Source organism: Saccopteryx bilineata, chromosome 4 (assembly GCF_036850765.1).
Source record: "Saccopteryx bilineata isolate mSacBil1 chromosome 4, mSacBil1_pri_phased_curated, whole genome shotgun sequence".
In the NCBI taxonomy this organism is placed as follows: Eukaryota; Metazoa; Chordata; class Mammalia; order Chiroptera; family Emballonuridae; genus Saccopteryx; species Saccopteryx bilineata.
This window is the reverse complement of record NC_089493.1, coordinates 95,371,536-95,397,643: the sequence shown is the minus strand read 5'-3', so window position 1 is coordinate 95,397,643 and position 26,108 is coordinate 95,371,536. Positions and strand designations below refer to the sequence as shown.

Below are 26,108 nucleotides of genomic sequence, written 5' to 3'. Positions count from 1 at the left end.
GCCTGAGAAGCGCCACATTCTCTCCTGGGCTGAATTTCTCTTCTTGTCCTTTTACTTCCCCCTCTGACCTAAAGGCCCAGTTTGGCCTCCTGTCTGCAGGCTGCCCCTTCTCCTGAGCCCTGCTAGCCAGTGAGAGTTCTCAGCCCCTCAGATCCTGTCCTCCAGAACACAATCATCTGCGCTTGCCATTTCCTCATATCGCTCCCACCTAGGACCCTCAGTGTCCCCGGGTTCCAGCAGAGCCTAACTCTAAACATCATCCAGTCAGACGGGCCACTGGATGGCCCTGTCATTGCTGCAAGCTCATCCTGTGCACAACCAGACTGGACCCAGGGAGGCTCACATGGTCTGGAAAAAGGAGAAAAGTCTCTGCTCTTTAGGGCAGCATAGTTACTGCTCCATTTAGCTTCCAAGACGGCCTAGACTTTGCAAGATTAGGAAGTTCTTCTCTAGAAGGCCACACACAGAAAATGGGGTGTTTCTGCTGAGTAAGGGTCTCCCTGAGTTGGGCTCACTCACCAGACACTCCCAGCTGCATCTCCATCATGTTTTGCCACTACTATGGGCCCTGCCTGGGAGCTGAGCATCCTCCTGCCCCAAATACACGCAGCTCTACTCTGTGACATGAGGCCAGTACTCTGGGCTCACATAACCTTCAAAGTCATGGCCTGTCACATCTTGTTGTTCACAAAGCACACAGCAATACAACCCCTCAGTGAGCAACACTTACCAGTAAAGAGCAAATTGTCACACAGCCACTGCCTTGGAGATGGAAATAATCCCTGCACCTTAGATGTACTAAGGACCTGGCTTCTTTATTAAAAAATATAAAAATGGAAAACAAAGCAAAAATTGTATTTTTAAAAGTAGCCCAAAAAATGATACTAATTGCTGAACTACATACTGATTTAGGTACAACATTCGCTTTGAAGAAAAGATTCTGTGGTTTAAAACAAGTTTGAGATTGTGATATAAATCCTCATCTCTTTTGAAACATGAGGAGGAAAAAAAGTCCCAGGAGAGGTGGTGACTGAAAGAAGGTACCACAGAGTTAAGACATCCTAACTGAGCCCAGACCCCCTGGCATTCCAGCCAGCAGGAGGCCTTATGTGATTTCGAACACCCACCAGTGCCCACTTCCTGTGTGAGCCCCTCAGAGGGACTTTGAGTGCTAAAGGCCACAAACCCAGTGCACCCTGGGATCAGAAGTGCCAGAACTCTGACCTGCCCACCCCAGCTGTCCTGAAGAGATGCAGCCACTCCTGCTCCTGATGGCCTTTCTTCTGGCCTCCCAGACGGAGGCAGGTGAGTGACTGTCCCCATGACAGAAGCCCAATCCCATGCCATACCGGCACAGCCGAGCTCACCTGCTACACTCAGACACATCCTGGCCCTGGTCCACCCGAGGACTTTCTCAACTCTAGGTTCCACCTCCCTCAGAGACCAGCAGGTCTGATGCAGAATGAACACCCAGCAGGTGTCAGCAGAAGCTGCTCTCCAGGAGGGCCAGTGCTGCCAGCCCTCCCTGTCCTCCGGAAGTGAGACCTTTTACTAAGACTTCTACAAGAAGGTAGAAGCTGGAAATGAGAAATAATTCCCCGGGAAATGGCAGTTGGAGAGGAGACTGGCTTCTGTAAACAAAGTAAGGCTCCCTAAGATCTTAACTCCGTGTCTTAAATCCTACCCCCGGCCATGGCCAGTTGGTTCAGTAGTAGAGGGCATCGGCTCAGCATGTGGATGTCCTGGGTTTGATTCTGGTCAGGACACACAGGAGAAGCGCCCATCTGCTTCTCTGCCCCTCCCCCTTGTCTTCTTGCTTTTCTCTCTCTCTCTCTGCTTCTCTCTCTCTCTTTCTCTCTCCATCTGTCTTCTCTCTCTCTCTTCTCCTCCCCTCCTGCAGCCATGGCTTAATTAGAGCGAGTTGATCCTGGACACTGAGGATTGTTCCATGGCCTCCACCTCAGGTGCTAAAAATTGGCTCCAGTTGCAACAGAGCAAGAGCCCCAGATGGACAGAGCATCAACACCCAGGGTGCATGCCAGGTGGACCCTGGTCTGGGCGCATGCAGCAATCTGTCTCTGCTTCCCCGCTTCTCACTAAAAGAAAAAAGAAAAAAAATCCTACTCCCAACCTCCTCCCCCATCTCCAAGCTTTCCACAGATGCGAAGGACACAATGGATTCCAGGGTTGGTGGCATCCTGGACCCCTTAATACTCCTGTTTGGCTGGTTCACTCTCAAGGTCTCTCAGGTAATTTTTCAGTCAAAATGTTCCAAATATCACAGACCAGCAGAGTCAGGGGTTCTGGGAAAAGCAGGGAGAGAGGACCCAGTGTTCGTCAGGGAGGATTTTCCAGGATCTACAGGCATTTCACTCGTTCCAAACACAAACCCTGTCTGCGCACATACGTGACTACAACAGGAATACAGAGCCAGGACTGCTCTCCTCCTAGTCAGGGGAGTCTGAGACGGGTGGTCACATGGAAAGCCAGGAATGTTGCCCAGGGAACCTGCAGGACCCCTCCTGGGTTACTGCTGACAGCGAGAGACCCCACTGTCTGCCACCCAACACCTCCCAGCCGGCCCCTGTCTCTCCCTGTCTCCCCCCTCCAGCCTTTGGCTCCATGAACATAGCAGAGAGAATTTCTCTTTCAGGGAAAATCATCAGGGGGCATGAGGTCGAGCCTCACTCTCATCTCTACATGGCATTTCTTTGGATCAGGAATGAAAACTAAACGAGAAGATGTGGAGTTTCCTTGTGCGTGAGGACTTTGTGCTGATAGCAGTTCACTGCTCTGGAAGGTGAGGAGTGGACCCGGGCCGCCATCTGCAGACATCACACAGGGAAGCCTCCTCCCAGGGGCTGCAGATCTAGTACACAGACAAGTTCTGGGGACAGGTAAGCTTTCGGGACAAAGTACAGTTCAAGGCAAGTGCCCTGTTGAAAACAGACGGACTGATCAAAAGTGGCATAGAAAGGAGGCTGGGGTTGTGCCCTGGAGCCCATGGTACAAATGTAAGAAATCCCCGGTTTTGCATAGACACATGCAAGCCTGGTGCATGGCTGAGCCCCCTTCATCTGCCCCAGGAACAGCCCCAGCCCAAGCTGACAGGAAGCAGAAAGGACAGATATGCTCGACCCCACACCCTCTAATTCCTATCCGCTCCAATCTGCCCTGTCCTCAGCTGAGCTCTTTTCTTCATGGCCCCTGGGCTATAAGTGCTGCATCTCCATGGCCCTCTCTGCTCTCCAGGCAGGTCAATCACGGTCATCCTGGGGGCCCACCACATCAGGAAGAGGGAAAGGACCCAGCAGGTCATCCTGGTGAGGAAGGCCATCCCCCACCCAAACTATCATCCTAAAGACAATGATATCATGTTACTGAAGGTAGGACTTATTGCTTACTGATTCTTGCACACCTTAAATTTCAGGATTTTCATTTCTCATGAACTCCTTCCTGTCCATCTTCCCAGTATGATCCTTTTACTTCTCTCAAGGTTATGAAAATGGCAGCCCCATTCTAGAATCTGTAGGACCTGGCTAGATTAGAACATCTGTGTTCTGCAGCTACAAAGAAAGGCCAAACTGACTACTGCCATGAGCATCCTCAGACTGCCCAAGAGAGGGGTGATGGTGAAGCCAGGGATGGTGTGCAGGGTGGTCGGATGGGGGTGCCTCGACAAGAACACTAGCACAGATAAACTGCATGAGGTAGAGCTGGAAATCAAAAAGGATGAGCTGTGCATCTCTCGCTATGAAAGCCCTTATAACAGACCACACAGATATGTGTGGGGGACCCAGAGAAGAATCAGTCTACGTTTTCGGTGAGATTCCCAGCCTTGTCCATGCCCAGCCCAGGGCACAACCACACAGAGGGGACCTGGTGCAGGGGAACCAGCCATAGGCCTATGTCTTACTTTGAGACCAGGGTTTCTGGGGCTCGGGGATTGGCTATTGGCTGATGCAACCTCTCCAACTGCCTTATTTGTAGCCTGTGGTTTCTCTTTTCAGTTGACCTGGCCAGCACTCAGTAAAGAGTGACAGTTGCTTATATGGTAATTGATCAGCTTTTACTCCAATCAGGCCTAAAGACTTGACAGCCAGCTGTGTGTGACCCTCAGAGGGACCCTGGTGTGATAAAAGCCGTAACAGCAGGGTACCCTCAGAGGTCCAGGAGAAGCGCGAGAGCTCTGACCTGCCCTGCCCAGCTGTCCTGAGGAGATGCAGCCATTCCTGCTCCTAATGGCCTTTCTTCTGGCCTCCCAGGCGGAGGCAGGTGAGTGACTGTCCCCACGACAGCAGCCCAATCCCACACCGGCACAGCCGAGCTGACCTGCTCCACTCAGACACATCCTGGCCCTGGTCCTCCCCAGGACTTTCTCTACTCTAGATTCCACCTCCCTCAGAGACTAGCAGGTCTGATACAGAATGAACACCCAGCAGGTGTCAGCAGAAGCTGCTCTCCAGGAGGGCTGCCAGCCCTCCTTGTCCCGCGGAAGTGGGACCTTTTACTAAGACTTCTACAAGAAGGTAGAAGCTGGAAATGAGAAATAATTCCCCAGGAAATGGAGAAGGAACTGGCTTCTGTGATCAAAGTAAGACTCCCTAAGATCTTAACTCAGTGTCTTAAATCCTACCCCAAAACTCCTCCTTTTCTCCAAGCTTTGAGCAGATGCTGAGGACCCAGTCGATCCCAGGGTTGGTGGCACCCTGGTCCCCTTAACACTTGTGCTTGTCTGGTTCACTCTCAAGGTCTCTCAGGTAATTTTTCAGTCACAATTTTCCGAATATCACAGACCAGCAGAGTCAGGGGTTCTGGGACAAGTAGGGAGAGAAAAACCAGGGAGCGTCAGGAAGGATTTTCCCGGATCTACAGGCATTTCACTTGTTCCAAACACAAACCCTGTCTGCACACATGCGTGACTGCAACAGGAATACAGAGCCAGGACTGCTCTCCTCCTAGTCAGGGGGAGTCTGAGACGGGTGGTCACATGGAAAGCCAGGAATGTTGCCCAGGGAACCTGCAGGACCCCTTCTCGGTTACTGCTGACAGCGAGAGACCCCACTGTCTGCCACCCAACACCTCCCAGCCCGGCCCCTGTCTCTCCCTGTCTCCACCTCTCCAGCCTTTGGCTCCATGAACACAGCAGAGAGAATTTCTCTTTCAGGGAAAATCATCGGGGGGCATGAGGTTGAGCCTCACTCTCGCCCTTACATGGCATTTCTTCAAGTCAAGAAGCCAGGATATACAGCCAGATGTGGAGGTTTCCTTGTGCGCGAGGACTTTGTGCTGACAGCAGCTCACTGCCAGGGATGGTGAGTAGTTGACCCGGGCCACCATCTGCAGACATCACACAGGGAAGCCTCCTCCCAGGGGCTGCAGATCTAGTACACAGAGAAGTTCTGGGGACAGGTAAGCTTTGGGGACAGAGGGACAGTTCAGTGCAAATGGTCTTGAGGACAAAAGGACTGGACAAAGGTAGCATAGAAAGGAGACTGAAGTTATGCCCTGGAGCCCAGGGTGCAAATATAAGAGTCACAGCTATGCTTAGAGTCAGGCAAGCTCAGCGCATGGCTGGGCCCCCCTCATCTGCTCCAGGAACTGCCCACAGCCTGAGCTGACAAGAAGCAGAGCACACAGCGACATTCTCCCAAAGCCCTATTTCTTATTAATTCCTCTCCACTCCAGTCTTCCCTGTTTACAACCAATCTATTTTCTTCACGGACCGTGGGCTATATCTGCTGTGGCTCTGTGTCCCTCTGTACTCTCTCTGCAGTACTATCACTGTCACCCTGGGGGCCCACAACATCAAGAAGAAGGAGGGAACCCAGCAGGTCATCAAAGTGAAGGAGGCCATCCCCCACCCAAACTATGATCCTGATACTAAAGCCAATGACATCATGCTATTGCAGGTAGGGCTCATCACTCCTCTGGTTCTTGCACACCTTTAACCTTGGGATTTGCATTCCTGTAACCTCCTTCCCAGTATGTCCCCTTTACTTCTCCCAGGTCTATGAAGAAGGCAACCGGACGACTGTCCTTGGAGCCTATGGGCCCTTGGTAAATTAGAATTCTTGTCTTCTGCAGCTGGAGAAAGAGGTCAAACTCACTGCTGCCGTGAGCGTCCTCAGACTGCCCAACAGAAGGGTGATGGTGAAGCCAGGGATGGTGTGCAGGGTGGTCGGATGGGGGCGCCTCGACCTGAGCACCAGCACAAATAAACTGCATGAAGTAGAGCTGGAAATTCAAAAGGATGAGCTGTGCATCTCTTGCTATGAAAGCCCTTATAACAGGACCACACAGATATGTGTGGGGGACCCAGAGAAGAATCAGTCTACTTTTTTGGTGAGATCCTCAGCCTTGTCCATGCCCAACCCAGGGCACAACTACATAGAGGGGAGCTGGTGCAGGGGGAACCAGCCATAGCCCTATGTCCTCACATTTTCACCAACCAGGCTCTGGTCCTGTCCCCCTGCAGCAGATGAGAGGCTGTCCCAGAGCCACTCATGGGCAGAGGCTTCCTGGGGGAGGGAGAAAGGCGGTCAGGGTCAGGGTGAAGACCCAAGACTAGAGCGGTGACTTGACCTCCCATGCAGCCTCCCTAACAGAGACCACCCAGCCCCGGGCAGCGGGAGGACAGGACCTGGAGAGGCCCAGCTCAGTCCTTCCTTCCTCTGCCCACAGGGAGACTCCGGGGGCCCCCTCGTGTGTGGCAAACTGGCCCAGGGCATTGTCTCCTATGGAAAAAAGAATGGGAAACCTCCACGTGTGGAAACTAGGATCTCCAGCTTTCTTCCCTGGATAAAAAGAACAATGAGACGTTTCCAACTGCAGAGACCAGACTGAGGCACCCCGGAACTGATCCACCCATCTTCTCTGGGGAACAGGCTAGAATTGCGTCAGGCAGAGGGAGTGGAGGGGAGGGTGCCGGACACTTAATAAACTTGCATGTCTACAGTGGAAAACTGTGATCCTCCTTTTTCACTAATCTTTTTAGTTACCTATTGGCCGTGGTGGGATTTAGGTGGTTCATGCTGATTGGCAGAACCAATACTTAATTTTTTGTTGAGTTCGACAAACTGGTTGTTAAAATGGCACTTGCAATCAGGGTTCTCTCTAAGGTGGGCACCTGGGCAGCCGTACTGTGTTGAAATAAAAAATTTACATTCCTCACTCTTTTTTAACATTCATCTGTGCAACAGCGTGTTCTAAGAGCTGGTAGTAATATTCATTCTGTCCATAGGTGAAAAAGATTTTATGGAACTATGCTTATAATATTTATTTATTCATTTCATAAAACTCATTATACCTTTGATGAAATATTACATTTTAATTCCCTCTTATCTGTCACTTCACGAAACCAACATACAACATAGAGAGAAAAAGTGCCAAACAACCAGGGTGTGACAAGCTGTCATTGAAAATACCTTAAATACCAGTTTTACTGGTTTTTTTTCAGGTATTATTTAATACTTTTTCATTAACATTTTAAACTCATATCCTAATCTAGTTTTGTGTACCTCTTTTATTGTTCTTATTTAAGTATTAAATACATGAAATAATAAACTACGGTATATCATTTTTTTTAACTTAAAACGGTCTTTAGGGCAGAGAACTGGTTGTTAAATTATTTGAATCTCACCACTGCCACTGTGTGTCCTGCATCCATCTGTTCACATTTCTGGTCTGTTAGCAGCTTCCCCTTCAGCACACTGCCCCTTCCACCCCTAGAATAAAACATCATGTGAGTGATACCAGCTCCTTCCAATGCGCCTCCTCAGTGCCGGCTCCCCCTGCCAGGCTGACTGTACGTTCCATCAGGGAAGGGAGTCTTCTCCCCAGGGAAAAGTGACCTTCCTAGAGGACTGTCTGAGCTCATCCAGATTGCCATCCTTCCTTCAGTCACAGCTACAGCCCTGACCCACACAGCCCAGTGCCAATCACAATATAACGAAATCCAGAAATGGAATGGAGATTCCCCAAGAAGCACTGGGTAAGGGGCCACTTCTCCTCACTAACAGAAATGGGTGGGCAGATTGTGGAAAGGTGTAGCCCACCCCATGCAGCACTCCATCCACCAGCTTGAGAGCCTGAGAAGGTTCAGGAGGTCCTTCAGTCCTCGCAGGCCCAGCTCAAGAGTCATTCTCAGCCCTGTCTTGGGCCCAGAGTGCAGTAAAGCCCCAGGTGTTCTGCAGGCCATCCCCCTGCAACATGAAGTGACCTTGAAGATGCTCTTCATTTGGATCTGAGTTAGACATGCCATACTTCTTCCCATTGTTTGTGTGTGTGTGTCTGTCTGTCTGTCTGTCACCAAAGGAAGCTCAATATAATGAAAAGTATTCATTCAAGGATATTCATCTATTGTTTCAAAAGTGTTCTAAGTCTAAAGGTTGTTGAGTAAATTTATCCTCTATTTTTTAACAATTTTTTATTCTTTCTTATAAGTCTGGACTCAGAAAAGGGATCTTATTTTAATACATACAACTTAAGAGAAGAGGAGGGTAAAAAAAAGACTATGTAGTATTCATGAGTGTACTTCAACTGTGTGAAAGAGTTCTGAGTGTAAGAGTAATACATATTTGGCCCTGGCTGGTTTGCTCAGTGGTAGAGTGTTGGTCCAGCTTGTGGAAGTTCCAGGTTCGATTCCTGGCCAGGGCACACAGGAAAAGTGCCCATCTGCTTCTCCACCCTTCCCCCTCTCCTTTCTCTCTATCTCTCTCTTCCCCTCCCACAGCCAAAGCCCCATTGGAACAAAGTTGGCCCGGGCGCTGAAGATGGCTCCATGACCTCTGCAACAGGCACTAGAATGGCTCCAGTTGCAGCAAAGCAACTCCCCAGATGGGCTGAGCATCGCCCCCTGGTAGGCATACTGGGTGGATCCTGGTCAGGCACCTGTGGGAATCTGTCTACTGTCCCCCTCTCTCACTTCAGAAAAATACAAAAAACAAATGTAATGCATATTTATCATAGAAAATAGTTAAACACAGAACTTGTACATAAGAAAATAAAAACTACTAAGAATTCCACCATCCAGAGGTCATTATCACTGATTTTGTGTGTGTGTCTGTATGTGTGTGTGTGTGTGTGTGTGTGTGTGTGTGTGTGTGTGTGTGTATTTTTCTTAAGTGAGAAGCAGAGAGGCAGAGAGACAGACTCCCACATGTACCTGACAGGGATCCACCTGGCACGCCCACCAAGGGGCAATGCTCAGCCCATCTGGGGAGTTGTGCGAGGGGAAGAGAGAGATAGAGAGGAAGGAGAGGGGGAGGGATGGAGAAGCAGATGGGCGCTTCTCCTGTGTGCCCTGGCCAGGAATCAAACCTGGGACTTCCACACCCCGGGCAGACGCTCTACCACTAAGTAAACTGCCCAGGGCTGTCATAACTGATGTTTAAGCATGTTTCCTCCCACTCTTCCTCTCTGTGTTCAGAAGATGCTGTCCCTGCACAGAATTGGGATTGAACCGGTTAGAGCTCATATGCCTTCCTTCCCATTACTCTTTCTTCGGCTGTCACACAGGACAGAGCGTTGAGATAATCTGTTTGCAATTGTTTATGAAGATCAAACCAGGGGCATCAGATACAGAGTTCTCTGAACATGGGATCCAATGAACAAAGTTCTAAGACTTTTATTTTAAATTGTGGGGTAAAAGAAGCTCTCTATGTCACAGAATACAGTACTTATATCTAAAGAGAAGATTCTATACATTCCAAAAATATGAGTTTGCAGTAGTAGTAAGATAAGAATGGGGTTACCGCTTGGGGTATTTGGGTGTGTTCAGGGCTACCTGGTCCTCAGGCAAGTCCAGCCTCCATGTCACACCACCAAGCAGACCGCTCGCCATATCCCTGACCTTCCTGTACTCCATCCACAGATTCTCAGTTGACTCTAGCTGAATGTCTGCTCTAAGGGCGGGCTCCATGTCACCCATATCCCTGGACCTGGCTTGCTAAATAATTACTCTTGATTTCATCAGAATGGAAAAACATACAGAAACCAAAAATGGAAACATTGTTTAAGCACTGAGGAACTTCTGGGGTTCTAACCCTTCTGTTGGCTGCAGCGATAGCCTTTACTTTCTTACTCTTTATCTTGCTTGTGCCTTGTGGCTTGGCAGTGGAGTGTAAATGTGGGCACAGTGCCATTGTCATCTAACTAAGCCAAAGAACCTTGAAAACCACCTTTCGTGATAACAGCCTGCAAAACTAGAGGGGCACGGCTAGAAAGTGTGAGGTCACTGAGCCACATTTCCCTGGCTCTGCTCAGGGACATTGTGTCTGAAAAAGAAAAAACACCAGCAGCTCTGACCTGGGCCGACCTTTGGAAAGACACACCCACTCCTGCTCTCGCTGGTCATTCTATCACCCAACCCCCTTCCCTCGGAGGCAGAGACCGGTGAGTGACCACCTCATTCCGGAGGCTGAGTCTATCTCACAAAATGCCCTGTACGTCTGACCCTTCAGCCCAGCATAGACAGGGACTTTCCCACCATTTGAGCCAGGAATTTTCTGAACACCAGTTCCCATATCAACCCCAGACTAAAATCCATGCCAGATAGACACTCAACAGGATGGACGGGGGAAGGGTGGGTGCTAAAAGATTTAACAACTGTGGGCTTGTCTTATCACCTGGACTGTGGATTGTTAAGGAAAAACATCAGGCAAAAGACGTTAAGCTACAAAAGACATGTCATTAAAACCCCTCACTCTGTCCCAGGAAAGGGCACCTCAGACAATACGGTACAGTAACAGAAGTTATCATGGACCTAGCTTCAGAACCAGATAAATATCTGGAGGTGTAGGCTGGCTGTAGCCCTCTCTTTCCACCACTGTGAGCAGCTGTCAGAACAGCTGTGCCCTCTCCCCATCCCTGGGAGCTTGCACCCCACCAAAGGTCAGCCAAATGCCAGCTGGAGTCCATGCATTCATGCAGCCAAAACTGTCCACTGAGAACATGGAAGTGTTAGGCCCTAGAACATGAGGGTTTTAGAAAATCTAAATTTATAAGTTCATGAGTAGATATTAGAAATAGCACAGAGCAGGGTGTGAGCACAGGCTCTGAGTATCAGGCAAACTCACAGTCTTGTTCAAATCCCTTGGGGCTCCACCAATCCACAATAGGACTTATCTCTTCATACATGTGTATGAGAAGGACGTGGAAAGAAAACACTGCCCCCCTTTCTTTGAGGGTGATTTTGAGGTTTGAGATTCAGAAATGTTTATTCGACTACAGGAAGACCTAAGAGAGCCTCCCTCCACCGCCTTTACATCACATAGACCACCATACCTCAACCATCACGTTCTGCAGCCTTCCCTCTTGAAAACAGACACTGGCAGTCACCACAGTCAAGCCTTGCCCTTCAGAAGAGTTCATCAAGGGACACGAAGCTGAGTCCCACTCCCAGCCCAATAGGCACTAATTTCACATTCAAGATGTGGAAGACCCAGTGTGGTGTGTCCTTGTGAGAGACAACTTTGTTCTGACAGCTGCTCACTGCAGTGAAAGGTGAGGAACCACAGTCAGCATACATCTCCTGAGACCCCAACAGGGAACCTGCTATTTTCCCAGGACCTAAAGCCCAGGACAGCTCCCCAGGTTCTTAATAAGTCAAGTCATGAGAGGTTATCAGAGCGGCCCTCTGAGATCAATTCTGGCATCCTGAAAGACTGAGAATATGACAGATGGGCTCAGAGAGTCAGAGGTAACAGTAAGTGACGCAGTTGGGAAGAGAGACCACACAAAGCAAATAAAGCAGTGGTGGATGATAAATGCTTACACTAGGGTCACAATGTTAAATCAAGAAATTTCACAATGTTGCCTGAGGGTAAGAGAGCACTACCAGCACACTATCTCCTTGTCATCGAGAAGCAGACACTCAGACCCTGCCTCCTCCAGCCTCAAATTTCCCTAGCTGAGCCCTGCCCTCCCCAACTGTCACCTGCCCTTCACAGCTCCTGGGATCTATCTCTGTGACTCCACCACCCCACACACCCACTCTGCTCCATAATCAGGTCAATCAGTGTCACCATGGGGACCACAGCATCGAGGAGCAGAACACCGAGCAGTCTTTCATGTGACAGAAGCCATCTCCCATCCAGGCTATGATTCTAACAACTTCTCCAATGACATCACGTTACTGCAGGTCAGGAACCTCCTGTTGCTCTTGCAGTTCTGGGTTCTCATTGTTTCTCCTCTCATTGTGCCCTGTTCTGTCCTTCCCTTCCATCCTGGCTGCCTGACCAGTCCCAGTGGTTCAGGGCAGAAGAACAACACTGCAGCCTCATGCTGGTGTCCAGGCCCAGAGGCCACTGGCTGACCTGAGCTCTCTTGCCTCTTCCCCATCAGCTGGAGAGAAACATTCAATCATCTAAAGTTGTGAAGCCCCTGCACCCGCCCAAGAGTGAGGACTGTATGAGTCCAGATCTGAAGTGCACTGTGGCCGGCTGGAGGCCCATGGTGATGGGCACATTAGCCACCACTCTGCAGGACGTGAAACAGACCATTCAGGAAAATCAAGAACGTAAATCCCGCTTTCCCAGACACTAAGCAGGGACACCATGTTTGGGTAGGACATCCAGAGAAGAAGAAAAAATATATGCTTCAGGGACAGGTTTCCAGCATTTACCTTGACAGGTCCCAGGAGAGAGAAACTTGGGGAGCTCTGCAGTGTGGGAGTGACCATTTCTTCATTTCTCGGCTTGAGAGTTTGGACAGCATGATCCACAAATCCAGTCTTTCGTGTTTTCCCATGGGTGGATCAGGGTGGTAGGTAAGGAAGAATTGGTCACCGAATGGCAGTGCTGTTACCAGAGTGTCTTGAAGGTTAGAAAGAAAGGCTTGGCTTAGGTCAAACGCTGGAAAAAAAAAAAAAAAAACAGTCAGCTTGACCAGGCGGTGGCGCAGTGGATAGAGCATCAGACTGGGATGCAGAGGACCCGGGTTCGAGACCCCGAGGTCGCCAGCTTGAGTGCGGGCTCATCTGGTTTGAGGAAAAAAGCCAGCAAGGGGTTACTCGGTCTGCTGAAGGCCCACAGTCAAGGCACATATGAGAAAGCAATCAATGAACAACTAAGGCGTTGCAACGCACAATGAAAAACTAATGATTGATGCTTCTCATCTCTCTCCATTCCTGTCTGTCTGTCCCTGTCTATCCCCCTCTCTGACTCACTCTCTGTCTCTGTAAAAAAAAAAAAAAAAAAAAAAAAAAAAAAAAGTCAAAGCCAGGCTGAAGCCCTGGGACCAAGGGAAACAACAAGGCCTCACTGGGCCCTGATCTCTCACATTTTCTGCCACAAGAGAACTGTGGGGCCTTTCATGTGTGAATACAGCCCAAGGTATTTTCTCCTGTGGAAAAAAGAAACTCTAGGAGTCTTCATGAACATCTCATACTTCCACTTCTGGATAAAAAGAGCAGTGAAGTGCCTCTAATATACAATAGTAAGCTTCAGCATCCTCTTGGCCTAACCATCTTTACTGGAGCAGAGTCAAGAATTCCATGGGGGCAGACAATTGGGAGTACTGGGCCATAATACTTCTCTACAGCCAATACCACTGAAGTCTTATTCTGTGAACCACTGACAACAAGCAATAATACTGCTCCAGGCCGCCCTCTGCTGGCAATTGTGGGTTTTGCTTCCTCCTTTGTTCCCTAGTCCTCTGTCCTCCCTAAAACCTATTCAATATATGATAGTTTCTCATCCATTTGGCACCAAAGATTGTCTTTGGTGCTTAGTCCCCAGCAAGGACTGAGTCTAAACTCCATTATTAAAGGACAGCCATCTCTCCCCAGATATGGTCTTCTCTGAGCTCCAGAAAGTTCTTATCTTCTCTAAGCCAGATACTGTCACCAACCCCCAACAATCTGGCAAAGGGTAGAATAGGTCAATGGAAGGGGAATAAGTCCAAGGACCCAGGGACCAGAAGGCCATACCTTGGGCACTCATTTTCCTGTTTCCAGAGCCTTTCTCTCCAGTAGGGACTGAATTCTCCCATAGCATGGACTGTAGTTTAGGAGGATGAGATGCTTGGCCTTGCTCAGGTCCTATTTGCTCCTCTTGCTCAGTCAAATTCCTTTCTCCCTGCTGGCCTTCCCACATCAGCCCCTGTTTTCCATCCCAGTGCCCTGGTGTAACCCAGGAGGCCCAAATCCAGAAAATCAATCTGGTGTTGTTGCAAGATACCAAAGACAGCAAAGGAGGACCAGATGGAGCAGATATAGCCTTTATTACTTCCATACAGGGGCAGCACCAATAGTGGTGGGTTAGTGAAAGCTCCACAACCTGTTGAAGGAGGCCACATTTTTTATACCTACCCTGGGAAACTGCTCAAGTGAGACTCTTTGTCTATGAGCCAGCCAGCAAGCAAGAAGACAAACAGGGGATAAGGGGGGAGCATATGTGTCATTCTGTGCTGTTTCTTTTTGATAACATCCCTTCTCCTTAGTAAAACTTCAGCTGCAGTTTTAAACCCTTACTTCCACAGTTCATGGCCAGGATCTGTGACCATGACACCAAGAATGGGGGAGGGGGAAAGACCATGTCCAACATTGACCCTATACCTGGCCACCAGTTCTTCCCTCAAGGCCTACCTTATTTCTTTCTTTTTTTTTTTTTAAATAAATTTTTATTAATGGTAATGGGATGACATTAATAAATCAGGGTACATATATTCAAAGAAAACATGTCTAGGTTATTTTGTCATCAAATTATGTTGCAAACCCCTCGCCCAAAGTCAGATTGTCCTCCGTCACCCTCTATCTAGTTCTCTGTGCCCCTCCCCCTCCCCCTAACTCTCTCCCTCCCTCCCTCCCATGTCCTCCCTCCCCCCCCCACCCTTGGTAACCACCACACTCTTGTCCATGTCTCTTAGTCTCATTTTTATGTTCCACCAATGTATGGAATCATGTAGTTCTTGTTTTTTTCTGATTTACTTATTTCACTCCTTATAATGTTATCAAGATCCCACCATTTTGCTGTAAATGTTCCGATGTCATCATTTCTTATGGCTGAGTAGTATTCCATAGTGTATATGTGCCACATCTTCTTTATCCAGTCTTCTATTGAAGGGCTTTTTGGTTGTTTCCATGTCTTGGCCACTGTGAACAGTGCTGCAATGAACATGGGGCTACATGTGTCTTCACGTATCAATGTTTCTGAGGTTTTGGGGTATATACCCAGTAGAGGGATTGCTGGGTCATAAGGTAGTTCTATTTGCAGTTTTTTGAGGAACCACCATACTTTCCTCCATAATGGTTGTACTACTTTACAGTCCCACCAACAGTGAATGAGGGTTCCTTTTTCTCCACAGCCTCTCCAACATTTGCTATTACCCGTCTTGTTGATAATAGCTAATCTAACAGGGGTGAGGTGGTATCTCATTGTAGTTTTGATTTGCATTTCTCTAATAACTAATGAAGCTGAGCATCGTTTCATATATCTGTTGGCCATTTGTATCTCTTCCTGGGAGAAGTGTCTGTTCATGTCCTCTTCCCATTTTTTTATGGGATTGTTTGTTTGTTTGTTGTTGAATTTTATGAGTTCTTTGTAAATTTTGGATATTAGGCCCTTATCTGAGCTGTTGTTTGAAAATATCATTTCCCATTTAGTTGGCTGTCTGTTTATTTTTATATCAGTTTCTCTTGCTGAGCAAAAACTTTTAATTCTGATGTAGTCCCATTCATTTATCTTTGCCTTCACTTCTCTTGCCATTGGAGTCAAGTTCATAAAATGTTCTTTAAAACCCAGGTCCATGATTTTAGTACCTATGTCTTCTTCTATGTACTTTATTGTTTCAGGTCTTATATTTAGGTCTTTGATCCATTTTGAATTAATTTTAGTACACGGGGACAGGCTGTAGTCGAGTTTCATTCTTTTGCATGTGGCTTTCCAGTTTTCCCAACACCATTTGTTGAAGAGGCTTTCTTTTCTCCATTGTATGTTGTTGGCCCCTTTATCAAAGATTATTTGACCATATATATGTGGTTTTATTTCTGGGCTTTCTATTCTGTTCCATTGGTCTGAGTGTCTATTTTTCTGCCAATACCATGCTGTTTTGATTATCGTAAGGCCTACCTTATTTCGAACCAGCTTCTCTCTCATTTCGCTAACACAGCTCCCAATGTCCAGTGTGAATTCTCCTCTATTGTTTCCTCACCAGACCTGAACTGCCAGCCCACCTAATGTCAATCACAAGAGCTAGAATTCACCTACCTCCTGGGCAGGGCCAGCTCAGTCCTTCCTTCCAAACCAGCATCCCCCAGGAGCTCAGCCACTGAGCTGTCTCCACATCTTTCAGTCTGGCCTGGCTTCAGGTCCTGCCTCCCCATGCTGGCAAGCTGGGTTATGGCAGCTTTGTGAGCCAGAGGGCTCCAAGCTGCAGGGCTAGAAAGCACTTCGTCATCCACCAATAGATCAACGTTCATCTCTCTCTTTCTATCAGGCACATAACAGGCTTTGTATCTGCTATTGGAGAAATACAGCAATGAGAAATTTTCTCTAGATTGTCTTGGTTTCTCTATTTCCACTAGACAGATCAGTTTAGCACAAATAAATGTATAAATCTTGTCTTGAAAATAATTAAATTATCAGTATTTTATTCTTTGCATATTACAGTTTCACATGCATGGTCGTGTTTGATTCCAGAATGACAGTGTTAAATTGATAAGTACATGTTCTGAGGTTCCAGTCCATTCAGTAAAGTCTATGTTCAGAGGTGAGGAAAGAGGGAGGAGGCAAGGCAACATGGACATACTTATGTTTACTTATAAGACATGTAGCAGACATTAGTCTCAGTTCAAAAAACCACAAAATGCAACATGTCAAGTGCAATACACTTTACTATGACTCAGACAACTTTGATATATAGTCCTGTATCCTTCAAACAGAAACACCAGAGACTGGATGTGACAGGATACAAAAAAATTACAACTGGACAGACAATAAATCAAGGGGGACCCACATCAAGAAAAGATGCAACTTCCCTAAAAAGAAGAACAAATAAGTTATCAGGATAGAAGAAGCAAAATCCTGCACATTTAAATGTAAGATAAAAAGCAAATACAAGCTTGTTTTTTACACAGGACTGTCCCTACATCCTTATTCCTTGTGCTCCCTGGGACCACGGCCTTGGCAGAAGCACAGGGGAGAGAAAAGCTGGATGTGTGTGTGTGAGATGTGCAGGTGAAGGCAGAACGTGCTCGAGCCAAGGCTCAACTTCCAGTCCCAGCAGTAAAACACAGCTCTCAGGGGAAGACATCTCACATAGACATAGAGACCCAGAGAGTCAGCCATGAGGTGATCCACAGAGCCCCAGGGTGTGAGCCAGAGCCAGCAGTAGAGTGGACAGAATATCCACCACAGATATGTTGCCTCAAAAGACAGCACCAGATGTGTTGGTCCTCCCCCTTACACCTGATAGGAAAACTTAGCACAAGATGACATACATTATGAAGAAAAATTAATAATTATAATGGTTGCACATCATGAGGACTGGGCTGCTTTGAAAAATGAATGTTCTTTAAAATGACTTCTAAGTACATTTACATTTATTTCTCCCTCTTTTGATCTAGTGGTTTTATTTTCTATGTAATGTCTAAATGTGTATGTGTGCATGTGTGTTTATAAGCTGGGGTAGAGGTTATACAAAAGGGTACTTATCACATAATTATTTAATAATAGATTCCAAATTTAAGATCCAACAATAGAATAAGTATAATATGATACATCACATTATGTATTTATTATGCAAGTTATTCAAACCTACCTTATCCACTTCTCTAGAAAACTAGGATATGGTAATAAAAGAAAAAAAACTAAAAAAAACTTATAAGAAACAATAAATATTTAGGAAACAGTCAAAGCTCAATAACTAATCACTGCAGTTTAAAACAGTAATAATTTTGCTTATCTGATCAGAAAGGATTACAAAATAATAATACTCAAATTCAGAATGGACATTGAGATAATGACATTTTCACACCATGTACACAAAGACTCCTAAGAAAAAGGTATTTAAAAACTCTTTTAGAGAGGGAGAATGGCAACAGAGTAGGCAGATGTTACAACTCCCACCTCCCAGAACCAAAGTGGATTACAACTTAACTTAGGAACAATTATCTTGAAAATCCAACTTTGGACTAAAGTAAAAGGAATCTATAACCAAGCATCACCGAAGAAGCCACACTGAGCTGGTAGGAAGGGCAGAGATGCGGAAAGGGAAGCCCCACTCCCAGGAGCAAGAGGTGGTCCAGACGGCCTCTCACAGTGGGGTGGGTTGCCCAGAGAGTTGTAGATCCTCAGCCCCAGGACCATAACCCCAGCCTGGAGCCCCAGAGACTAGAGGAGGCGTAAGGGCAGTATTTAGCTGAAAGAAGAGCAGGTTACTGTTTGCGAAAGGGAGACAGAACTCTCAGACCCAGGCTTCGTGTTAAAGGGACCTCACAGAAAACCTCATTCACAGCCACTTACCCAGGGGTCCGGGAGCGGGGAGCTCCAAGAGAACTGGAGTAGCGAGAGGAGAGTGTAGTCTCAGGGGCACAGGGAGAGACTGTGGGAGACAGCCACCCTGACCCCTATACTGGGTCACTCCCCAAACCTAAAATGACCATTTTTTCTGGGAGAACCAAGCCAGCAAAGGGAAGCAATTAGCCCGTTCACCAGAGGCTCTCCTGCTCCAGTCAGTGCAAAGAGATACAGTGGTACCGTGAGATATGAACAGACCAACAAACAAAATTTTTTAAGATATGAGCTGCGACTCGGTTCGTATTTTTGTTCAAGATCCAAGCGAAATTCCGAGATACAAGTCATGATTCGGGAAGCTGCAGCTAGTTGGTGTGTTAGCACAAGGGTCCAGAATTGGCAGTTTGATATACGAGTTGACTGACTTATGAGTTCGGTTACAGAACAAATTTAATTTGTATCTCAAGGTACCACTGTACTTAGAAGCAGGGACACAAGTTCTGAGTGCTGAGGTCTGGGCTACACTGCCCCCCAAACAGCTGAATACCCTCAGAAAGGCGGGAGGGCCCTGCTGAAGCAGTGGCTGTGGCACTTGGCCCATGCGAAGGGGGGGGGGATGGAGCCCAGTGGCCCACGCAGTGGTGGCGAGAAGTGGAACCCGGAGCCAGCCCATGCACTTGCAGGGAGCAGAGCCCGGCCAGGCGAGGAGTCCCCTGCACTCACAGAGCAGCCCAAGCTGCAACCAGCAAGCCCATATGCTGGCAGTGCTGGTGCCCAAGTTCCCAAGGAGGCAGCGGCAGCAGGCGGTTGATGAAAGACAACACCTTGGAAATAAAAAGGCCACACACACTGGCCAAGAGTAGATAAAAGCCTGCCTAGGAGTGTAGCTGATATTTACAATGGCATCAGGGCCCAGCAGAGGCAACCACAAATACTGGATCGCCTGTAGCTCCAAGAAGATTTCTAAGGCCAGTCATAAGCAGTGACCTCCACTGGTCTGTGACAGGTTCCAGCCAGGGAGGTCCAGGGCTGGTAAATTCAGTGGCCAGATATGGAGAGCATCAGCTCAGGACCTAACAACTGTAGTTAGAGTGGTATCTTAAGGAAAGTCTCCTCACACCTAACTGAGCCAAGGCATAGAAAATGCTGACACAAATAGCAAAAAGTAGCAGCAGACAAGTAGCCCACAGCAGATTACAAAAAACAGCTGAGGACAACCCAATAAGATATAGAAACAACACAACTGAAAGCTGGAGGCAGACAAAACCAACCCTAGACTCAGCTAGCTACACAAACAACACACCCAAAGGAAGAGTGTATACACAGACAAAATGGGAAGACAAAGAAATACAATCCAAATAAATCAACAAGAGAAAACCCCAGAAAAAGAACTGAGTAAAATGGAAATAACCAAATTACCATATGCAGATTTTAAAATAATGATTGTTAGGATGCTCAAAGATCTTAGAGCAGCAATGGATAGTCCTAATGAACACCTAAATAAAGAGATAACAACCATCAAAAAAGACATTGAAATCATAAAAAAGAACCAGTCAGAAATGACAAAAGCAATATTAGAAATGAAGAATACACTAGGTAGAATTAAAAGCAGGTTGGATGAAGCAGAGGATTGAGTCAGCAATTTAGAAGGCAAGATAAATGAAAACACAGAAGTGGAGCAGCAAAAAGAAAAAAGTATCAAGAAGTCCAAGGAAACTCTAAGAGAGCTCTGTGACAACATGAAGAGATGACATCTGCATCATAGGGGTTCCTGAAGGAGAAGAGAAAGAACAAGGGATAAAAAATCTGATTGAAGAAATCATAGATGAAAACTTCCCAAAATTCATGCAGAAAAAAGTCACACAAGAGTTCAAGAAGCACAAAGAGTTCCACTAAAGAGGAACCCAAAGAGACCTACACCAAGACACATCATAATTAAATAAAATACCAAAGCTAAGAGATAAAGAAAGAATACTAAAAGCTGCAAGAGAAAAGCAGTCAATCACCTACAAAGGAGACCCCATAAGAATGACATCTGACTTTTCAACAGAAACACTTGAGGCCAGAAGGGAATGGCAAGAAATATTCAAAGTAATGCAAAACAAGAACTTAGCCTACAACCAAGACTTCTTTATTCAGCAAGGCTATCATTTATAATTGAAGGAAAAATAAAAAGCTTCCTAGACAAAAAAAAAAAAAAAAGCTCAAGAAATTTATTACAACCAAACCAATACTGCAAGAAATGTTAAGGAGCCTGCTGTAAACAGAACAAAGGCAGGGGAGAATCTTTTTTTAAAAAATGTAGATTTAAAGAATAAAATGGCAATAAAACAACCACATATTAATAATAACCTTAAATGTAAATGGATTAAATGCTCCAATCAAAAGAAATAGCATAGCTGCGTGGATAAGAAAACAAGACACGTACATATGCTGTCTACAAGAGACGCACCTCAAAACAAAAGATACACATAAACTGGAAGTAAAGAGATAAAAAAAGATATTTTATGCAAATGGAAATTTTAAAAAAGCTGGGGTAGCAACACTTATATCTGACAAAATAGACTTTAAAACAAAGGCTATATATAGTAAGGGATAAAGAAGGTCACTACATAATGATAAAGGGAGCAATCCAACAGGAAGTTATAACCATTATAAATATCTATGTGCCTAATATAGGAGCACCTAAATATATAAAGTAGGATTTGATGGGCATAAAGTGTGAGATCAACAGCAGTACTATAATAGTAGAGGATTTCAATACCCCACTAACATCACTGGATAGATCCTCAAAAAAGAAAATTAACAAAGAAACAGCAGCCTTAAAGGACACACTAGATCAACTGGATTTAATACTGATAGATATCTTCAGAACCTTTCACCCTAAAGCAGCAGAACATACATTCTTTTCAAGTGCTCATGGTATATTCTCTAGGATAGAACACATGTTAGGATACAGAACAAGTCTCAATAAATTTAAGAAGATTGAAATCATATCAAGCAACTTCTCTGATCATAAGGGCATGAAACTAGAAATCAACTACAATAGAAAAACTGAAAAACATTCAAATACTTGGAAACTAAATAGCACATTATTAAAAAGCTCTTTTAGCAAGTCATCATCCACACCAAAAATTTGGACACAATTATTTCTTATAGATTTGTTACAAAAATAAAATCCTAGAAACAATGACAATGTCTAGCACTAATTGAGGGATTACTTTATAAACTTACATATGATTAAACACTATGGAACCTTTAAAGTTGTGACATGACATGAATCACATTTTGCCACAGGGAAGAATGTACATCTGGTACATTTAAGTCAAAAGCAGGCTAGAGAGAAGTACACAGTCACGCGCCATTTAGTGCATTTAGTGACAGAGATGTGTTCTGAGAAATGTGTCATTAGGTGACTTTGTGAACATCATGGGTGCACATACACAAACCTAGATAGTAAAGCCTACTACACACCTAACAAAACCACACAAGATTAAATCAAGTACAAGACAAAGGGATGCAATCAGGAGACATGATAAATATAAGTTGTATGAGGCTACTGTGGGCCTAAGGTGCACACTGTTTTATAGCAAACTTTTTTTAATAGGTAGAAAAAGAACACTCTAAAATATCCATTTCCCAAGAACCTCTCAAAACATCCTTCTAAGAGTGATATTAGGGCAGCCCTGAGGATATCCAGGATCCCTCAGTAGCACATGGCCCAGCCTCCCACAGAGCCCAGAACAACTAGATGGTGACTGACTAGAGCAGCTCAAAGGGGGGACTGCCTGCCCTGAAGGGCTGCATTGTTGGTGGCCAATGTGGTGCAGCGAGGAGGTGGGAAACGGCCTACTTCAATGTCCCAACATCCCAGAGGAGAAATATTGTAACTGATGGAAATGTAATAAAACAGTCCAAAGTAGATGTGTACCAGCTGTAGATATTGTGATACACATCATGGTCTTATTAGTACAAATATTACAATTTTATTAAAATTGAAAATAAATAATTAAAAATGTACATGTTCCCATCTACTCTCATATATGCCCCTCTCCAGTCAAATAATTTTTTAGCTCTACCCTTAGACAAACAAACCTTTCTTATAAAGTTTTATTGCAAAATATACAGATGTGAAAATACACAAAACGTAACTGTATAGTTTAAAGAAGAATTATACAGCAAGTGCCAAAATTTATGTCAAATAGAGCATAGTCAACATTCCAGAATCCTCAATATTTCTCCTCCTGGTCAATTGTGCTCACTGCTCTCCAACCTCAGAGCTAACTAGTATTGTAACTTTTATGACAATTACTTCTTGGATTTTCATTATAATTTCCTCCTATTCATGCATTCTATACAATGTAATTTCATTTTTGCTAGTGTTCAACTTTACATAAAGAGAATCATACCGAATACAGTCTTCCTGAGTTCTTTTACTCAACATCATGTTTGTGAGTTTCATATGTGTAGCTGCATGTGGTGGTCATCATCTGTTTTCAGTGCTATGCAATATTCCATTATACGACTATGTCACAAGTTGATTATCTGTGCTGCTGCTGATGGACCTTCCAAGTGTTTCTGGTTTGGGGCTATCATGAATGATGTTTCTATGACCTCCTTGGAAATGCATTTGATAGAAATTTGCACATGTTTCTCTAGGGTATATACCCACGAGTGGGGCAAGGACCAACCTGGTGACTGTAACTGTATCTCACAGTGATTTGAGGAGGAGGTTCTAAATATTGAGAATAACACACTTTCATATATTTACTGGACACTTGGATTTCCTCTTTGGAGATGAGGCAGTTCAAGTCTTTTGCCCATTATTCTATTGACTTGATTATCTTTTTCATAATTTGAATATCAGTGCTTTGCTAGTTATGTGTGTTACAAGTATCTTTACCCCATCCACAATAACCTTCTGTTTCTATTTGGGGTTTTTTGTTTTTCTGGGGTTTTTTATTTAATTTTATTTTAATTTATTGGGTGTATATAGATTCTAATGTTCCCCCAAATACCTTCCCCCTGCCCATTGTTCCCCACCACATCCCCCTTGCCCTACTCCCCACAATGCCCTCCCCCCGATTTTGCTTTTCTACTCTCATCCCATCCTATCACCACCTTTCCCTTTGTCCACTTTCTCTCTGGAAACTTTGATCCCGCCTATGTCTTTAATTCATTCCTCGGTTCATATTGTTCATTGGATTCCTCAAATGAGTGAAGTCATACAATATTTTTCTTTCTCTGCCTGGCTTATTTCATTTATCATAATAGTTTCCAGGTCCATATGTTATCACAAAAAGTAAAATTTCCTTCCTTTTCATGGCCCCATAGTATTCCATTGTGTATATGTACCACACTTTTTAATCCATCATCCACTGATGGGCACTTGGGCTGTTTCCAGATCTTGGTTATTGTAAACAATGCTGCCATAAACAGAGGAGTGTATTTCTCCTTTTGAATCATTGATGTGGTGTTCTTGGATATTTTCCTAAAAGTGGGTCAAAAGGCAGATCTATTTTTAATTTTTTGAGGAATCTCCATACTTTTTTACACAGTAACTGCACCAGTCTGCATTCCCATCAGCAATGCAGGAAGATTACCTTTTCTCCACATCCTCGCCAGCACTTATTATGTATTGGTTTGTTGATGAGCACCATTCTGACTGGTGTGAGCTGATATCTCATTGTGGTTTTAATATGCACTTCTATAATGACTAGTGATGTTGAACATTTTTTCATCTGCTTATTGGCCATGTGTATGTCCTCTTTGGAGAAATGTCTATTCATTTGTTTTGCCCCATTTTTTGATTGGATTGTTTACCTTCCTGGTGTTGAGTTTTACAAGTTCTTTATAAATTTTCGTTATTAACCCCTGATCAGACGTGTTGTCAAATATGTTCTCCCATTGTGTGGTTTGACTTTTAATTTTGTTCATATTGTCTTTAGCTGTGCAAAAGGAAAAGCTTTTTGGTTTGATATAGTCCAATTGTTCATCTTGTCCTTTATTTCCCTTGGCCATGGAGATAAATTAGCAAATATATTGCTCCAAGAGATGTCAGAGAGCTTACTGCCTATGTTTTCTTCTAAGATGCTTATGGTTTCACGGCCTACATTTAAGTCTTTTATCCATTTTGAGTTTATTTTTGGAAATGGTGTAAGTTGGTGGTCTAGTTTTTTTTTTTTCAGGTAGCTGTTCAACTTTCCCAACACCATTTGTTAAAGAGACTGCCTTTACTCCATTTTATGCTATTACCACCTGTCCATAAAGGTGCGGGTTTATTTCTGGGTTCTCTGTTCTGTTCCATTGATCTATATGCATGTTCTTATGCCAGTAACAATCTGTTTTGAGTATAATGGCCTTGTAGTATAACTTGATATCAGGAAGTGTGATACCTCCCACTTTATTCTTCTTTTTCAAGATTGCTGAGGATATTCGTGTTCTTTTTTGATTCCACATGAATTTTTGGAATACCTTTTCTATACCCTTGAAGTATGTGATTGGTGTTTTAATAGAAATTGCGTTGAATTTATAAATTGCTTTGAGTAATATGGACATTTTAATGATGTTTATTCTTCCTAACCATGAACACAGTATATACTTCCACTTGTTTGTATCTTTCTTGATTTCTTTTATCAATGTTTTATCATTTTCAGAGTACAAGTCTCTAATCTCCTTGGTTAAATTTACTCCTAGGTACTTTATTTTCTTTGTTGCTATAGCAAAGGGGATTGTTTTCTTAATTGGTCTTTCAGACAGATCATTGTTGGTGTATAAAAATGCCTCTGATTTCTGAATATTAATTTTATATCCTGTCACCTTGCTGAATTCATTTATCAGGTCCAGTAGTTTTCTGACTGAGACTCTAGGGCTTTTATATACAGTATCATATCATCAGCAAATAATGATAGTTTTACTTTTTCTTTTCCAATTTGGATGCCTTTTATTTCTTCTTCTTGTCTGATTGCTGTGGCTAGGACTTCCAGAACAATGTTAAATAAGAGTGGTAAATGGGCACACCTCTGCCTTGTTCCTGATCTTAAGGGGATTGCTTTTAATTTTTGCTCATTGAATATAGTGTTGGCTATGGGTCTATTATAGATGGCCTTTATCATGTTGAGGTAGGTTTCCTGTATTCCCACTTTGCTGAGAGTTTTGATCATAAATGAGTGCTGGATTTTATCAAATGCTCTTTCTGCATGTATTGATATTATAATGTGGTTTTTATCCTTCCTTTTGTTTATGTGATAAATCACTTTGATTGATTTGCAAATGTACCAGCCTTGCCTCCCAAGAATTAATCCCACTTGATCATGATGTATAATTTTTTTATGTACTGCTGTATCCGATTTGCTAATATTTTGTTGAATATTTTAGTATCTAAATTCATTAGGAATATTGGCCTATAATTTTTTTTTTCTTGGTGTTGTCTTTGCCTGGTTTTGAAATCAAAATTATGCTCACCTTATAAAAGGAGTTTGGAAGTTTTCCCTCCTCTTGAATTTTTTGAAATAGCTTGAGAAGGATAGGTGTTAGTTCTTCTTTGAATGATTGGTAGGATTCACCTGTGAAGCCATCTGGACCAGGGCTTTTGTTTATTGGGGATTCTTTGATAACTGTTTCAATCTCATTTGTTGTAATCAGTCTATTTAG

At 44.6% G+C, this 26,108-nt stretch overlaps 1 protein-coding gene and 2 pseudogenes across 1 annotated transcript; all 3 read left to right on the top strand.

Moving 5' to 3' along the window:
* Positions 1-1,250: 1,250 nt before the first annotated feature.
* LOC136335507 (duodenase-1-like) lies at positions 1,251-4,040 on the top strand (annotated as a pseudogene).
* A 22-nt stretch (positions 4,041-4,062) lies between these two features.
* LOC136334803 (mast cell protease 1A-like) lies at positions 4,063-6,942 on the top strand. The gene is made up of 6 exons (XM_066275500.1): positions 4,063-4,275; positions 4,373-4,594; positions 5,168-5,315; positions 5,777-5,912; positions 6,088-6,345; positions 6,685-6,942. Exons 2-6 carry the CDS (start codon positions 4,543-4,545, stop codon positions 6,844-6,846), a joined length of 756 nt encoding a protein of 251 aa, XP_066131597.1. The 5' UTR covers positions 4,063-4,275; positions 4,373-4,542; the 3' UTR covers positions 6,847-6,942.
* Positions 6,943-11,788: 4,846 nt separating this feature from the next.
* Positions 11,789-26,108, top strand: part of LOC136335506 (granzyme H-like) — a 34,019-nt pseudogene continuing 19,699 nt past the window's right edge.

What these genes read in the sequence shown, in the direction of transcription:
- LOC136334803 (XM_066275500.1), top strand. Translation starts at nt 4,543, where the DNA reads ATGAGAAATAATTCCCCAGGAAATGGAGAAGGAACTGGCTTCTGTGAT. An exon ending in GCAGCTCACTGCCAGGGATG is followed by an intron (nt 5,316 to 5,776) that starts GTGAGTAGTTGA and finishes CTCTCTCTGCAG; the next exon opens with TACTATCACTGTCACCCTGG. An exon ending in ATGACATCATGCTATTGCAG is followed by an intron (nt 5,913 to 6,087) that starts GTAGGGCTCATC and finishes TGTCTTCTGCAG; the next exon opens with CTGGAGAAAGAGGTCAAACT.